This window comes from Alnus glutinosa, chromosome 12 (assembly GCF_958979055.1).
Source record: "Alnus glutinosa chromosome 12, dhAlnGlut1.1, whole genome shotgun sequence".
NCBI lineage: Eukaryota > Viridiplantae > Streptophyta > Magnoliopsida > Fagales > Betulaceae > Alnus > Alnus glutinosa.
This window is the reverse complement of record NC_084897.1, coordinates 14212234-14228144: the sequence shown is the minus strand read 5'-3', so window position 1 is coordinate 14228144 and position 15911 is coordinate 14212234. Positions and strand designations below refer to the sequence as shown.

General features: G+C 37.2%; 1 protein-coding gene across 1 annotated transcript; it reads left to right on the top strand.

Annotated features, from left to right (window-relative positions):
• The first annotated feature begins 3768 nt into the window (after positions 1–3768).
• Positions 3769–12726, top strand: LOC133851760 (uncharacterized). The gene is made up of 8 exons (XM_062288330.1): positions 3769–4765; positions 5094–5185; positions 5361–6061; positions 7194–7264; positions 8079–8168; positions 8271–8462; positions 10084–10219; positions 11959–12726. Exons 1-8 carry the CDS (start codon positions 4403–4405, stop codon positions 12120–12122), a joined length of 1809 nt encoding a protein of 602 aa, XP_062144314.1. The 5' UTR covers positions 3769–4402; the 3' UTR covers positions 12123–12726.
• The last annotated feature ends 3185 nt before the right edge of the window (positions 12727–15911 follow it).

Below are 15911 nucleotides of genomic sequence, written 5' to 3'. Positions count from 1 at the left end.
ATTTATCCAAAACTCTGGTCTTAAAATCATGAAATTGAAATTTTGGTCTTGAAAGTTAAACTATGGAAAAGTAGGAGACGATTTTAGAATAGCTTCTTGAACTTTTAAGTGCACTAATATGACTCATCAAATTAATAAAGTGTGCCAAAAATGTTACTTTTATTGAAATATTTATATAATATCCTTATTCTCTTTAAAACTAAAATAAAAAAACTATTTTTTTGAAAAGAATAAAGAAGTTAAAACTAAAAAGTTAGAGAAATTGAAAACTTAAAAAATTAAAATTTTTTAATTAAAAGAAAAAAGAAAACAAGAAGAAAAGGGTTTGGGTTAATTTTTTTTTTTTTTTTTTTTTTTTAATGCACCAGTTGTTATAGTCTGTTGAGAAAACTTGGGAAAGCAATGGAGGTATTTTTGTATTAGTTTAAGCTCATTGTTGACGTGGCCGGTTACAGAAGGTAACGGAAGGCGTAGGTGAGACTTGGGTTTGCGTAGAAAAAGAATATGAATGGGGAGTCTTGTGCTGCAGATTACTCCATTTGGGAGATCAAGCTATCTCGTTGCAACCCAAGCTTTTATCACCGTCTTTATAATAAAATAAATCTTAAAATTAAATAATATAAAGTCAGGATTGCTTACACCTTTTTGTGGATTCATGTCTTTGAGTTTCATATTTCTAAACTCAATTGTTTTTTTTTTTTATACCTTTCACTGCTTCGAAATGGACCATATGCAAATAATACTCCAAACAAAATGGTAGTTCGTAAGGACGAGCCGTAGCGTGTCAAAATTTGGAAGTAGGAGTACAAATGGGATGATAATTTGGGACAAAGTGTAATTTATCCTTCTTTTTTTTTTTTTTTTTTAATTCAAAATGGTAATTTGAATTGAACATCTTGGTATAAGTATTTTTATTTTCTATTTTTTGTTTTAAAGCAAGCACAAGGAGAGAATGAGAAGGAGAAAGATACATCATACATCAAACACAAAATAATTGGTACATTGCAAAAAGATCCTAATGATTATTGAGAATGAGCGAAAAAAAAATTGGCTTGACCCATTTGAATCTTAGCTCACTGATTAAAAAAAAAGGCTGTTATAATTGAGTGTTTGATGCGGTAGTCCAAAAGAAAAAAAAGTCGATCAGGTGAGCTTGAAAGCCACAGCAGGAGAGAGTGCACTGAAACAAGATTTGTGATTTTTCATACTCGGCAATGAAGGCTTGGGTATATGCACTTTTTTACATACTTTAGTACGGTGCAAAGCACCGGACTCCCACACGCGTGGCAGTGTGCAATAGAGTGCTAGTGGCCCCTTGATAGTGTATTTAGCACGAAGCATTGGAGCTCGGTGCAATCTAATCATAACCACTCAATTTTGGACAAATAGGACCATTCGCTCTAGTGGTTTGATTTAGACTGTAGCCTATATGATGCTTCTTAGGTAGATTCAATGGTTAGATTTACTAGACCATCACTAAAGTAAATTATAAGATCAAATTAACTTTGATTTAACGGTTAAGATTAAATAATTACGATCAAGTGGTTATTATTAAATAATCATTGATAGTTATTTGATCTGATGATCAGAATTAAGTGTCTTTTAAAATAGCAATTTATGACTATTAAATTAGCAGTTTTATGACGGTTGGATTAACAGTTAATAAACAACTGCTATTCAACAAAATACAGAAGTAATTACAGTCCATTTATTAAAAATATACAGCACAATTTTCTCTCATCTTATATTCCCTTTTCTTCTACCTTGTACTTTAAATTTAAATTTCGAGTCTCTGTCTCTTGCTATAATAGTAAATCTGAGGATTTAGTTTTGGTTTGTGCAAAACGCAACTAAACATCAGAAGTTTTTTGGGCTCTATTTGTATCTTTAAAAAATATTTGTTGTAACCTTTTACGTACCATTTTTAGTGGAAACAAATAATTTATTGAAAAAAGGAGCCTAGGAGAGGAGAGAGAGGCTCCCGATATTTTCTAGAGAGAGAAAGCTCAAAAGAAGAAATTGTGGCGCGGGGGGAGGGAGGCTTCACCCCTCCCTCCATAGAGGTCAAAAAACATCGCGGGCCTTTTTGACCTCTATGGAGGTTTTTGCTTCCCTTTGTTAGCTCCATGGGTGATTTTGTTTCCTAGGCTTTAGGATTATGAAGTGGATGTTTCCTCTCTGGTTTCTAGAACCAGTAGAGAGGTATTTTGGCCTCTTGTTCTCTTGGGACAAAGGTGTTTTGTGTTGTTTAGTTTTTTCTTTGTTTGTTTATGGCAAGAATAACAAGCATGAGACGTTCGTTTGGGGAGGAGTTTTCTGGCCGTGCTTCATCATCATCTTCATTTTTTGTTGTCGGATCTGGGCCCATCCACATGGATTTTCAGGACACGCGCTTCTCAATGGTGTTCACTGTCTCCCTCCAGTCCTACCTTCGCAAGCCACGGCCATGTGGGTCTTCGGTGCTCGGCGTGTGGCCCACACACGCTAGGGAACTCCCTCCTTGGAGCCTCTCGTGAGGGCCACAGCTTGTCTTCTAGGTCTTGGTCGGTGGTGGTGGGTGGTTTTGGCGGTCGTCTGCTATAGAAGGGTGCCCGGGTATGGCGCGTGTTTATACGCACCGACACCGGCACCGGCGACAGTAGTCTCCCTTCAAACGCCGGCTTTGTTTGGTATTTCTGTTGTGTCTTTATTTGTTTGTGTTTGCTCTTTGCATTTGTTTTTATTTTATTAAAAGTATGTCTATGGGTTTTTAGATATTATTGGTCTGTTTTAGAGCTTGTTTTGCCTGGATTAGCTTTCTCATCTTTATGATTGGTGCTTAAATGTAGAGAATGACTCAAATGCTCGATCTTGTAATATTTGTTTATTTGTAGGCAACACTTAAGTCAGATTTTTTGACTTAGTAGGTAGCATGTGTTTGTATTTCTACTCACTGTAATGTACTTTCAGGCCTGTTGGTTATTAGGAGCCTTTAGCTTATTTTTTCAAAAAAAAAAGAAAAAAAACAATGTTATATTGTACTTTAAGGGGATAATTGCACCGTTGGTCCCTGTAGTATGCCATAATTATTTTTCACTCCCTATGGTTTTAAAAGTTCATGAGAAGTCCATGTGGTATGTAATAATTACGTTTTACTTCCTGGGTCGATTTTCCGTCCACAATTTTGACGGAATCTGTTAGCCCTACATGTCAGCGACACGTGTCGCCATCTTATTGGCGACACGTGTCTATCTTAATAAAAAAAATATAAATTTATTAAAAAATAAATAAATAAACTTATTTTTTTTAAAAAAAAAAAGAAAAAAAAAAGAAGAAGAAAAAAGGGCTGGTTGGGCCACCCTCATAGGCTACCGGGGGTGGCCATCGGGCCACCCCTAGAAGGCCACCCCCAATGGCCTGGGGGTGGCAAAGGGGTGGTTGGGCCACCCCCTTGCCCCCATTTTTTTTTTTTCTGTTTTTTTTTTTGAATTTTAATTTTTTTAAAAAAATAAGTATTTTTATTTATTTTTTAATAAATTTATATTATTTTATTAATATGGTGACACGTGGCGCTGACGTGGCATTTGACGAAATCTGTTAAAAATTTTAACAGAATTTGACGCCAGGGATCGATTTGTAATTATTGCATATCACAAAGATCTTCCATGCACTTTTTAAACCATAGAGAGTGAAAAATAATTATGGCATACCATATGGACCAACGATGCAATTATCCCTACTTTATGAGCATTTTGTTTTTCGCTTTCTATTCTTTTATCCAACGGGGCGTGAAGTAGACGTGCGTCGGTGGAAAGCGTCGGAGAGGAAAGGCAAGAGATGATGGATGGCCGGCGCGTGAGGAGAGAGAGGAGAAGATTGTGACGACTCTGCAGATGCGGCCTTTTGAGTTACGGACAAATCAAGAAGGAAAGTGGAGGAGGAAGTCCGAAGAGATGGAGAAGCTCTCTTGTCTCTAGAGAGACGGAACTGTTGATTGAACGTGTGTTGTTGAGCCCCTTTACTCTCTCTTTCGCCTGCTCTCTGCTGTCTACACATTCCTTTTGTTCACCCTCTTCCTCAATCCTCACGTCAGGAACCCGGATCAACAGGAGGAACAACAAGACACAGAAAACTCACGTATTCCATAGATTGAATCCACAAGCTATCTCTCTCTCTCTCTTCATTACTCCAAGAACCCCATTGATAACACCTTTTCCTGCACTCGATCTCCAATAATTGCTTTCCAATTTTGACCCAGAAGAACTTTTCTTTCCAAGTTCATCCAAAACTTCCCAAAATTGTTTCCCACCCCTCTGACCCAACCTCAACATCTCACAAAGCTTCCTCTTTCTTTCAAAATATATCTGTTCTCCTGTCTGAATCTCTTTCTCTCTTTCTCTCTCATAGAGATTGGACATTAGAGATGTCATGCCCTTCAAACTCGATTGTCTACAATAACACCCTTTGTGCGTGTCCTCCGGGCCAGCTCCTGAACCGCACGGCCAACAAATGCACCCTACTGGTGGCCAACTCCATCATTGACACTGACTCCGGCGTGAACTACTCCGTAGGCTTTCCGATTACCCTCTTCGAGTTCGAATCCATCAAGAAGTTCACCAAGTCCCAGGCCATTTTCCTCGAGGCCACGCTGTTCATGCTTATCTCCTGGCTCTGCTTCTGCTTCTTCCTGCGCTTCATGAAGCTTGGGGATGGCAGGAACCACTGGTTCAAGCTCAGGTGGTGGATTAGCAGATTCGACGTTTGCTTTGCCACTAGGCACTGGCTGGTAATTTTTCCATCTCCACAACTCATTCTAATGAAAACTGCTATCTGGGTTAGCAAATTGACATCATTGTGCTCACAAATCAACGCGCTTCTTGAGTTATTAATTCTTCTGTTATCTGTTACTGGTTCTAGAAAATGTGCTTTATGACAAGTTTAGGCTGTTGTGACGTATTATTCCACGCATCTCACACAATTTCGATTCTGTGAGGGTTCTGTCCAGGGTGGATTTTATTCATTTCCCTTTTGCAGTTTATTATACATCTCAATTCTTGATATATACATATATATATTATGGGAACCCTTTGACTGGTTCCGTGTTCTTGTAATAGGATGACCAGAAGGTAGTTAGGAAGCGGAAGACCGAACTCGGTGGAACGTTTTCAATTGCAAGTTGGATACTTTTCATTGGTCTGTTTGCCGCGTGAGTATTTGATGTTATCCTTATTTAAAATAACAGTCACAATTTGCGTCCGAGGCATTTATGAATTTTATGTCTTTTATTTTTATTTTTTTTCTTAAAAAAAAAATGTTTTTATTTTATTTTGCCTCTTTGTCACATGACTTCAGATTGACTCGGGTTTTCAGTTCTTTCTCAGGTTGCTCTACCAGATAATATCAAATAGTTCCGTTGAGGTGCACAATGTCAGAGCAACAAATGCACCTGATTTGGCCTCCTTCGTCATTGACATGGAATTTAATATCACCACCCTTTCTAGTATGAGCTGTTCAAACTTACGTGGTCTTGATACTTTGGTTACTGGGAATCCTGGCTTTATTGATCAAAGAGTTTCTCTTCTGTCAGAATTTTCAAATCACTCGTGTCATAACACGAGTCGGGGACCAACTATAACTATTAGGTGCAACCGTTGTAAACTCTTCCAAGACAATTTGTACATTTCTTGGCAGTTCATTGATCTTCCTAATAATCCTGCAACTGCTGTTGGATTTCAATTCAACCTCACTTCTAGGAATCAAGATAATAAGAAACATGTGAGCTTTGTATCTGGAACGCTAAAGAATGGAAGCAGTTTTGATGATAAACCAGTTACATTCAGAGGGAGGGTTGCAAATGTATTGAAATTTAATTTATTTCCCCGAATTTATCGCAATCTACATGATCTAAGGCTCATCCAGCCTCTATTTCATGAATTTCTCCCGGGTTCATCGTATGGTGAGACAAGTCAGCTCCAAGCCTCCCTTGAAAGTTCTAATGATGGAGTGATCAACACCACATTGTACGTAAATCTGCTCTCTGACTATATTGTTGAGATCAACAATCAAAATACCTGGGTTCTTGGTAAGTAATATTCATCCTTCTTTGCATCTATGGTCTATTCTTTGGGTGTGTCCCGTTTAGAATCTGCAACTCGAGCTTGATACCCTTGTGTTGTTTTCCAACTTTGCAATTTACCCCTAATCATGTTTGGCACCGCTTGTGTTATATCCATGATGAAATTTTTGTTGATACATTATCAGCATTGCATTTTATTTATGGTAGCTTTTTGGCAGTACTGCAAACAGGGTCAGTACTGCGTTTTGTATGTCAGCATGTTCTTCTGGTTAATTTAGATAATGACTTTGTCTACGACAGTTTTATATTCAAAACTCTAGTTTGCCTGGGCTCTCCTCTGTGTTATTTGATGGGTGCTTTGCATGACAGTGCCCCCCCTCCCCCTTTAATGTGGCTATCAGATTTCTTGAACCTAGACGAGGATTACTTGTAGCTTGAAAATAAGCTATAGAAGGTGGTGCTTAAACTACTCCACTTGGTACTATTGAGTTTATTTAGCTCTAATACGAGGAGATCAGACTTGTAGATTGTCTGATATCTAACACCAATAGTGAAGGATGTGCAGACTTCTTACCCAAGTCGGTTGCATGATCTCAAAATACTAAAGTTAGATGATCACCCACTGGGGCATAGTTCTTCCTCATTTGCATATGTAATAGGGATTGCTTTTCCCCATAATGTTGCTTGTTTCTTTGTAGCAGAGAGAGGTTTAAAATTTAAATTGTTTGCTTAATTGAGTTGTTTCAATTGATCCTATGTCAATTTCATCTTGTCCAGATCCTGTGTTTGAATGAGCCTGTTTTGTATTGTAGAAAGAAAGCTGATTAACCTTATAACATGCTTATTTTGTATCTTTTCGGTTTTTGCTTATTACATTAAAAGATGAAGCAGTTGGACTGGGAAATGGGCAAGCGTTTAGTTAGAGTGACCTTATAATAACTGCCTTAGTATTTTCTTTTATTAGAAAGGATAGGTTTTTTGGTGAAAAGCTCCACTGAACACTGAATAATCTTTTTATGCAGCTGTGGCTGCTACTACTTTAAGTTGCTGTATTCTGCTTTGTTAAATAAATACATTTAACATTTAAGTTATATTCTTTTCCAATGGTCTGATTCTATCTTATTTCTATGACATGCAGTAAGCTTCATTGCAGATGTTGGTGGTCTATATTGCATCAGCATTGGCATTTTTTTGTATCTTTTGGTGCAAGTATGATTCTTGCTCCCTTCAGAGCTTCCTTTCTTGCTTAATACTCTCTTTTCAGGATAAATCATCAAAATTCATGAAAAAGAAAAAATAACCCTTGTCCTCTAAATTAAACCATGGATTGTTTATGTAAAGAGAGCTGAAGAACACTTGTTCCTCTAATGATCAAAGAACAAGGCTCCAACAAAGTGCTTCATATTAAATACCCCATGAAGAGATGAACTTCATTGCAGGTCCTGCTTTTGGGTTTGCTAGCGGGCACACCTAAGTGTGGTTTGGGCAAGGGAAAATGTTGTGCTGCTAGAGTAGCACCGTGACAGTGTTGCAGTCGTTTGTTTTTTCCAGACATGGTGGGTGGTGATGGTTACTGAAAAGAAAAAAAATGGTGGAAATGGTGGTTGTCTTGTGGAATGATCATGATCTCCTGGTAGTTGGGACATTAATAATAGAAAAACACTATATTTTTTCTAATATGTTAAATGGAAAATAAAATATCGACAAGGCGATATTGATTAGGATTTTTGAAAGTATGAATTTGCTGATTTCCCTTGGTGTTCATAAAAATATATAATCTTTATCTTTTGTTATCATGAAAAGAAATGAAGTAGTAGCCTATATCTTGAGAAGTTTATCCTAAAATGGTTGTATTACTCTATTGCTAGTTGAGCTCGCATATTTTTATTTTATTTTTGATAAGAAGTTGAACTCTCATATTTATCAAGGTTCCATATTTCTCCAAAGATTTCTTTCGCTTAGCTTTGCCCTATGTTGAATTTAATCAATTCCTGATGAAGAAAAAACCCTTCTTGGTTTGTAGTTTGAGTGCAGAATAAAAAAACTCCGCAATGAAGATAATGTTATGCGAATGATTAGAAATCAGCGAAAGGCTCAAGATCACTGGGATAAAGTAATGTTCTCCTTATTTGCTGACACGTCTGTTCATTGAGGTTTTAAATCTGTTTTAGCTGTTTTATTTGGACTGACTGATATGCTTGCTGCTTCTAACTAGTTGAGGAAATACGTAATGTACACCTGGGGTTGCAGTACATTGGATGATGACTACAACAAGCCTAAAGAGAATTCAAGTTGCGGTGGTTTTATGCTTCATCCAGTCCACAGAAATGGTTCATCACGCAAGCGAAGCCAACCAAACAAAATGAATCCCATCACTTTGAGCAAGAAACTCACCTTGCCTAGTGAGGTGACACTTTTCTTATTTTCATTCTGCGTTGAAGTTGGTTTTCTTGGTTGAAATCTCTTGGAGGGCTCATTTACCCCCTCCACCCTCCCCTTTTTTCTACCCTTGCCTTTCCCAAAATGACTATGGTTATGTTTGTTCATATGTTTGGAAGTCTTTTCTCTTTTCAAAATTGAAATACTTTTTAAATATAGTTACCAAATGAAACACTTTTCAAAAAACAAAATACAAAACACATTTTGGAAAACTTCCCACAACTTCTATTAGAATATTTTGAGAAAGCACATGCTTTTTTTTTCATGTATGGAGGCTGACTTGTTACTTCAAAAAAATAAAAACATTAAAAAAGAAAAATAGAGAAGTGACTGTGCAGTCACTTTCAAAGGAAGGGGGTGGTCGCGTGACCACCCCCAACAGGATAGAGTTGGCTGCATGACCACCCCTTAATAGAGGAGAGTAGATAATTGCACTGCTACTCCCAATGAAGGAGAGGGATGGTTGCGTGGCCACTGGCTGCCCCAACAGGACAGAAGTGGCTTCACGGCCACCGCAACGAAAGAGAGAGAAGGTGGTCTCGCGGCCACCCCTGATTTTTGCCTTTTTTTGGTTTTGTTTTTTTTTTTGTTTGTTTTTGTTTTTGTTTTTGTTTTTGTTTTGTTTTTTTGTTTTGTTTTTTTTTTTTTTTTTTGTTTTTTTTTTTTTTTTTATGTTTTGAAAATACTTCCGAGATTTTTGCTTTTCATTTAATATGGGGATTCTTTAATATGCAATTTTGGATAGAACACCTGACATGCTTTTCCCCATTTTGCATATTCTGATTCTAGTAACCCTCAGTTGACACAGAATATACAGTATTTTAGAGTACAGCCTCCAATAGTTTCTACCAATATTTACTTATGATGGTTGGCTTCTCGCTTAAGTATTGTCATCTTTCCCCATTTGGGGCAAAATAGGCAGCCAAAATATGATGGATGGACCCTATGTCTGCCTGTTGCTGGAGATGCTTCAGATGACAGACAACTGGGACTTATATGGGCTCCTGTTGCCTGACAATCTGTTCAGATCCCAGAAAAATACTTCTGATACCAAGAGTGAGGTCCTTGAATCATTTAGTATGAGGGGATACCCTGCATGAAGAACAATGCAGGGAAAAAAGTTTTTCTTTTTTATTCTTTTTGGTGGCTGTGTGTGTGTGTGCTGGGGGGGGTTCTGGATCCATGCTTGGAAGTTGAAATATTAGGCTAATAAGGATAGGCACCAATGCCAATGGGTATTGCTGTTAATGGCAAATACCCTACATGAAGAACAATGCAGGGAAAAAAGTTTTTCTTTTTTCTATTCTTTTTGGTGGCTGTGTGTGTGTTTGCTGGGGGTGGGGGTTGGTTCTGGATCCATGCTTGGAAGTTGAAATATTAGGCTAATAAGTATAGGCACCAATGCCAATGGGTATTGCTGTTAATGGCAAATAGAATACTTTCCCTTCGAGCATCATATGTTTCACAATCTGGGCAATGTAGTTAATACATTTGGTTCTGATTTGTTTTCCACGTTTTGATTTTAGAGTAAATTATATTGATCTTAGGCATGTGTTCTGATGCTTATTTTTCATGCTTATATTCTCCAGCCTGTAAAATGTGAAGTTGTTGGCTCTACAAGTAATGGGAAACAGCATTCTATTGGTTTATATGAGGGAGGTTCCTCCCAGCCTCAAGCATTTTCTGTTGCAGATGATAATATCATTCCCCTGCCGCCTACACTAGGTAAAAACTAATTATTATAGTTTTGGTCAGCCTTCTCTTCCTTTTTCAAGTCATGATTATTTTTTGTTAGCTGGCTGTTTTTGATATCCACTCATGTTTTTTCATTGAAAAAATTCAGTATATGGTGCTTATCTGTATACCCTTGTAGATCTGAGCTATGTTTTGTAGAAGAGGTTTTTTTCGAACAGGAGGAATAACTTACATAAGTTTGGTTGAAAACTCAACTCAATTAGGCCTTAATCCCAACTAAATTGGCATTGGCACGTTCAATTTATGCTTGTCCTCTGCTTTAGCGGTCCTTTCAAATTTGGTGGAGAAAAATTGTATTAAGAAGCCTGCTGAGGGTCGTGAGTTAACCAGGAAGTAGAATTTCAGTTGTAAGGCCCTAGTCTGACTCCTCATGCTAACACTCCCTCGACTTACCCGATACCTGGGTTAGGGATAGGCCTAGGGTATATGGGGTTTACCTAATCCCAAAAAGTTGAGCAGGCTTTTTGGTGGGGTGAAGTCTTGCAATATGAGAGGTTTTGAAGATGTTTTGATTCTAATTTGTTTCGGTTTTGTAAGAAACTAAATGCTCTTGATATTCCTATGCGCATAGTGGAAATCTCTATGCTGTTGCTGCTAAGATTTTACCTACTAGGCTTGATTTTGTTGTTCTTCTTTTGTCCTCCGTGTGCTTTCACTAAGAGGTGGGTTCTTTAATGCATTGATTGTGGAATGAATGTATTGATCCAAAGTTGAAGATTGGGGCTTCAATAGCATTGCTTAAGTTTCATTTTGAAAAGAAAAAAAAAAGCCTAGGATTATGTCCAGTGGGATTTCCCAATTTAGCAATCGGGGCATTTTGGTTTGGGTTTAAGGTGAAGATCTTGATTATGGCGTATTTTGTCCTACTCGTTCAGTCCTATAAATTTGTAAACAAGGTTTTTGAGGTCCAGCAAAAAAAACGCGGGGTTTGTCGGGTTTGCTCTTATACTTCAAGGTTTTTTAAACCTGGTAACTTCTTATCACAGTTGCTCATTCGTACGGTGGGCAAGCCCTTTGCAGTTGAACCTAGAAGTGGAGTGTCATTGGCTGGTTTACTCTTGTTAGGTGGGGGCTCCCGTGCTCTCTTGCCTATGCTCTATTTATGCTTGGGTCTTTTCTTACTATAAGTTCTTTTTTCAAGCTAACAGGAAACAAGAAAGCAGAAAATTGCCCAACTTTAACTGATATATAAATTGAAGACACAGAATGTAAATTCTAGTTCTCCATTTGGTTCTCAAGAAGGAACTTGAAGAAGAACAAAGGATTGATGGTTTTCGAAACAACTTCAATGTTCTCATTTGGGAACTACATGTAGTTAAAGAGGGAGGGAGGGAGGAAGGGGGAGAGTTCAGTTTAAAGAGGTCAAGGTTTCAAAAGCTCCTACATGGCATTGATGGCATTAGTTGGGGTGACTTTCACCCATCACTTGGCTTTAGCACCCTTTGAAGTTCTATTTTATGCCACCCCCTCTCTCTCTAAGCAAGGTAGGTTATGCTTTTCAGTGGTATCTAAATGGATGCAGTATATGTGCACCCAAACCACGCATGTAATTATTTATAAAAGACTTTATATTGTCTAATAGATAGAGTTATCTATATAGGTGAAGCAACACTAGTGATTCTACAAAACCTTTGATAAGGATTGTGTTTATTAGCTCATGTCACTTCTGATTGCGCAGTACACATTAATCTGTTGCTTTTCCTTTGCAGAATTTAAGGCTGGTTCTGAAATGGATATGTCTGATATCCAGAAGAATCTCACAAGTTTGTACGAGTACAATGCCATGCTGAGGGAAAAGCTCCTAGCTGCTCAATCTTTGCTTCATGCTTTGGCTGCGAAGTCATCATCTCCTGTAACAGAGAGCAAAACATAGCATTTAAGCAAGTAGGAGTCCTTGTCGCTCCGCATTACTGAGAATTATGTTGAGAGTTCACCCAAGAATGTATGGAATTTTATTCGCACCTTCAACCTTGGGAGGTAAAAATTTATGGGAGTAATGATCAGATGACCTTCCTACAGACAGACCTCACATAACTGAAAAGTCCAGACTTAAGCTTGTCATATCCAAGGCCACTGCTTGGTGAAGGATTGAAGTGGCTTGGGAAAGGAGGGGATCACTCCATGTACTTATCCATGTGATGTTCCTGTAGGAAGTTTCCTTGATATGATTGTTGTGGCTGTTTGCTTTTTAATTTGGTAACATTCATGGATGGGCTGCAGAATTGATCTTGTTTATTTAATATTGTAATTGCAGGAGGAGGCCCTGTAGCATGTAACATTATTTCTACCTTGTAATTTTTTCAGATTTTGGTTGTACATCTATTTAGAGAAAGAAGGTGGGGAAGGGCAGAAAAGAAACCAATATATGTTGGCTTGGGTTATGGTGAAGGTTCATTTCCTTGTGCTTTTAATATGCTGTTTCTTAGATGGGAGTATTTGCTCACTTATGGCAACATTGCTATATCTTGGACTTTTTACTTCCATTTCTTCCCTAAGACGGCTCGGTATGAACTAGGTTTTTCAGGAACTTACATTAGGAATGAACAACGTTTGAAGGACATCTGGTAGGCTGACGTTGAAAGGAAGTTATTCTTCTTCTTCTTCTTCTTCTTTTTTTTTGAAAAAAAATAAAAAAATAAAAAATTGTTTTTATTGACATAAAGAGACACAAAAGATTAAGGGGTTTGGCACAAGTAGTTGCTCAAAGACGTAGGAGACTTGACTCAAACAACTATAAAGAAAAAGATTAATAAAGATTAATAACCATTGCTGGTGTGATTTTACAAAGGTAAATTAATGCTTCGTTTGTTTCGACGTGAAATGTCTTTCGTCGTAAAATATTTTTAACGAAATTATTTTAAGAAAAAATGATTTTTCTGAAAATATTTTTCGGTATTTGGCTCGTACGAAAAAATTACTAATGGCGTAAAATGGAATCCGGTGATGTCTAACCACTGTTGCTAGCTTCCAATCAAACCGGTCGGAATCTGACCAGTACGGCTGGAATCTGGCCAGTTTGGCAAGATTTCGGTCAATTTCGTTGGAATCTGGCAGAATCTTTGGCGGTAGAGTCAGGTTACCAACAAATTTCAATGCTCGGCAGTGGCGAAATACCTTTTCATGAGACGTTTTGATAGTTTGATACCCTAATTTGAGACGTTTACTAATTTGATACACTTCCGTCAAAACGCGTGGTAGTTAAGTGTTACTCGTAGAGACTCCATACTAAGTAACTTGTAATTAGTTGAATTTACTACCTTAAACACTAATTATCAAAGTAAAATATAGCGAAAAACAGAATAATAATGATCTGAGTCAAATTAAAATAACTTCGATAACTTTATTCACTATTATCCAATATAAACACAGAACTTCCAAGAAAATATAACTACAATAATCAACATCATCTGACTATGCTGCGCAAACTTAGCTAATTGAGCCCTTTGCTTAGTCATCTTCAGCCCAACAAAATTATCTAACCCAATAGTCCGTCAAACCTACTAATCAGCTAAACACCGAAGTGTTTCACAAGTGAAAAAGTAACTGTCAAAGTCAATGACTTCGTAAATTATCATGAAATTTGTCATGTGAAAAGCCTTAAGTGACAAACTGTATTCCTTAAAATTTAGTTTAAAAATGTTATCGGTTTTACAAAATTGATAAGTGTTGCCTTAGTTATTATACCAATAAGAAAAAATTAGTTTATTTTGAAATAGAGTAAGCATAATTTTAGGGACAATTCACATCATATATATATATATATATATTTTGATAAAAGCCGAATCCTTCCACAAAGGCCTAGAATTGCGACATGTGATATGAACCCATAATTTTTAGTGAGTGAACCAGTCCTTTAAGTACTAAACCGATTCTTTAAGTAAAACTAAATTGGTTTATATATTTAGGGATAACTTCACAAAAGGGACAAAATGGTACTAAACTACCACGCGTTTTGATGGAAGGGTATCAAACTAGTAAACGTCTCGAATCGGGGTATTCAACTATCAAAACATCTTATGGAAGGGTATTCCGTCAGGATTCGTATCAAAACGTCTTCAATGAGGGGCAAAATGGGTACTTTGCCCTTAAAAAATCACGTGACAGGCACATGTTGTGAGCTTCGTCAGGATTTAACAGCGAATCTTGACGTTATACTCTTCCATGAGACGTTTTGATAGTTTGATATCCTTCCATCAAAACGCATGGTAGTTCGGTACTCTTTTGTGAAGTTATCCCTTTATATATATATATAGATTACTACAATCTTGTTGATGCTGGCTACACAAATTGCAAGGGATTTCTTGCACCGTATAGAAGGACATCAATGAACTACCTTAGAAGAATTCTTTAACATGATATATAGAAGGACATCAATGAACTACCTTAGAAGAATTCTTTAACATGAAATATTCATCAGCTAGGCACGTTATAGAGAGATGTTTTGGGCTACTTGAATTGTGTTGGGCTATTTAAGGAGTCCATCATTTTATCCAACTAAGACACAAAATTAGATATTTCGGCATGCTGTCTTTTGCATAACTACATACAAAGGGTGATGCCTGTAGACCCATTAGAGGAAGAATTGGACCAACAGGACAACACGCATACATAAAATTAATAATGATCCAATATCGTAAATTGAGACTTCAGATGAATGGAGTGCATGGAGAACCACTTTAGCAAATGAAATGCTTAATTCATGGAGGAGAAACATGTGTGGCAATTGATCATGTTACAATATATTACTATATTGTAATTGAGTATGTTAGTATATTTTTTTTATGCTTTTGCTTTGTTGGTTTCGTTCATTGCTTAGTGCAGTTCCAAGCTGTGTGTTAGGAGGGACAAGCTGTACATGGTTATATTACTTATTGCCCGCATGGTCACTTCTATTTTTGTCTTGCGTTATCATGATGACGCTTTGTTCTTGAGAAAGAGAAGATTTTCTTTTTTCTTTTTTTTTGAGAATGGACAAATACATAATTGGTTGGGTTGTAATTGAGCATGTTACGATGTACTATCTTATGGGCTAGTCTTTTTCTAAATATGTTCAAACCTTCTTTTGTCGTGTTGGCAATTGTTCTCTGTTGTTAATGTTAGCCATATTGATCTGCACATTTTCCTTGATATTCCTTTCATAATATTGTTATTACTTTATGCATCATTTTTACATATGGATTCTCAAGATCCTAGTAAAAGAAGCCAATCGCAGCTGCATCTCTCAAGCTTGGGACTGTTGAGCAAAGTTCTCATGAAGGGCATTCCCTTCTATTCTTAGTAATAGCTCTTCATTTTCCTAGTGAAATCGCATTCTAGTTCATTTATTTGCAGGTTCCGGCATAGGCGACCCTTTTCTCAAGTTATGGTGCATTTAACAATATGCATGATGCCATATTATTTAATTTTTTTAAAAAGACGTGTCAACATTGACTTCTGATGCACCGTTATATACAACTTTAAATCCTAATCATTTTTCACAATGGTCCTGGTTTTCTGCACCTATATATGTTAGGTGGTCCGAGTTTGTGGTGTGTGTATGCCAGTTGATTCTGCAACAGGTCCACAACAACAGATTCATTTCATATCCATGCGTAACACAATCTATTCTATATCCACTCAAAAGCAACGAATTTACTGCACAACTAAAATTCTTTGCTAAAAG

Coding starts and splice junctions, on each gene's coding strand:
- LOC133851760 (XM_062288330.1), top strand. CDS start 4,403: ATGTCATGCCCTTCAAACTCGATTGTCTACAATAACACCCTTTGTGCG. Junction 7,265..8,078: donor TTTTGTATCTTTTGGTGCAA/GTATGATTCTTG, acceptor CTTGGTTTGTAG/TTTGAGTGCAGAATAAAAAA. Junction 8,169..8,270: donor CTCAAGATCACTGGGATAAA/GTAATGTTCTCC, acceptor GCTTCTAACTAG/TTGAGGAAATACGTAATGTA.